We start from the raw sequence: 1,324 nt of genomic DNA, 5'->3' as shown, positions 1-1,324 counted from the left end.
CTGGCCCAGCTTTACGGCCACGTCACCGATCCGTGCCTCCCTCCCACCCACCAATGTCCGCCTCGCTTTCACCCTCCCACAGATCGTGTGTTTTCTCCCGCCCGCCCCACGTCGTTCGATCACGCCTCGCATCCAGAATCCACCTTCCAACGGTCACACGAGAACGCCTCGGTCGACGGGTCTCTTGTCGCCCACGCCCGCCCTCCCGCTCCCTCCTCTCTCCCGTGACTATATAACTCCCCCAGGCGCCTACCTTTCGAACCGCTATTCGTGTCCTGGCATCCGCAGAGAGCTTGTTCCGTCCAGGCAACCAAAAAGCAAGTTGCCCCGCCGCGCAGAGGAAGAAGAGAGCAGAGGAGGATGGCTCGTACGAAGCAGACCGCCCGCAAGTCCACGGGAGGCAAGGCCCCCCGCAAGCAGCTCGCCACCAAGGTCCGTCCGTCTGCCCTTCTCTACCCGTTTCGGATCCGCTGTTCTGTTCTCTAGGGTTCCCTTCTGAGACGCGCCGGCGGTTGTGCTGTGGTTGCAGGCGGCGAGGAAGTCGGCGCCGACGACCGGCGGCGTGAAGAAGCCCCACAGGTACAGGCCCGGAACCGTGGCGCTGCGCGAGATCCGCAAGTACCAGAAGAGCACGGAGCTGCTGATCCGCAAGCTGCCCTTCCAGCGCCTGGTGCGCGAGATCGCGCAGGACTTCAAGACAGACCTCCGGTTCCAGAGCCACGCCGTGCTGGCGCTCCAGGAGGCCGCCGAGGCCTACCTCGTCGGTCTCTTCGAGGACACCAACCTCTGCGCCATCCACGCTAAGCGCGTCACCATCATGCCCAAGGACATCCAGCTCGCCCGCCGCATCCGTGGCGAGCGCGCGTAGCCATCATCTCCGGGGATCTGATGAATGTCTAGTTACCAAACAAATAGGCTGTATTAGCGTCGTTGTTCTGTATTCGTTATTTTGGATTCGGTTGCAGTGAAAAACAGCTTTACTAATCTTATTTGTGATCTCTGGTGGTTGCTCGCTTCTAAGCGATCATCTGTGGTGCAAAATTCGGGCTGGTTATTTTGTTATGGCCCCGTGTTTGGTCTGGCGGCCTGGTCCATCTCAAGTGCCCGACGGAAGTTGTCGTGCAGCATCATGTGGGTTTTACTGCGTCACAGCTCACGACCATCCTTCTCTTCCGAGATGCTAATAGTTGGCCGTCTATTTCACTGAGATAATATTAATAGTTCGACGCTGTTGCTGGCTGTCTAATAAATTTACGATTATGATACTCTGCAAGACAGTCTACCATTTGTATATCTCCCGCAATCTAAATTAGCCAATTGCTCC

The 1,324-nt window shown here is 57.7% G+C and overlaps 1 protein-coding gene across 1 annotated transcript; it reads left to right on the top strand.

Moving 5' to 3' along the window:
• Positions 1 to 283: 283 nt before the first annotated feature.
• On the top strand, positions 284 to 981 carry LOC100194139 (uncharacterized). The gene is made up of 2 exons (NM_001317239.1): positions 284 to 432; positions 530 to 981. The coding sequence occupies exons 1-2, from the start codon at positions 361 to 363 to the stop codon at positions 866 to 868; spliced, it is 411 nt and encodes a 136-aa protein (NP_001304168.1). The 5' UTR covers positions 284 to 360; the 3' UTR covers positions 869 to 981.
• Positions 982 to 1,324: the final 343 nt, after the last annotated feature.

The sequence above is a fragment of the Zea mays genome, chromosome 6 (assembly GCF_902167145.1).
Source record: "Zea mays cultivar B73 chromosome 6, Zm-B73-REFERENCE-NAM-5.0, whole genome shotgun sequence".
Lineage (NCBI taxonomy): Eukaryota > Viridiplantae > Streptophyta > Magnoliopsida > Poales > Poaceae > Zea > Zea mays.
The sequence above is the reverse complement of the archived record's forward strand: the minus strand, read 5'-3'. Positions and strand labels throughout refer to the sequence as shown.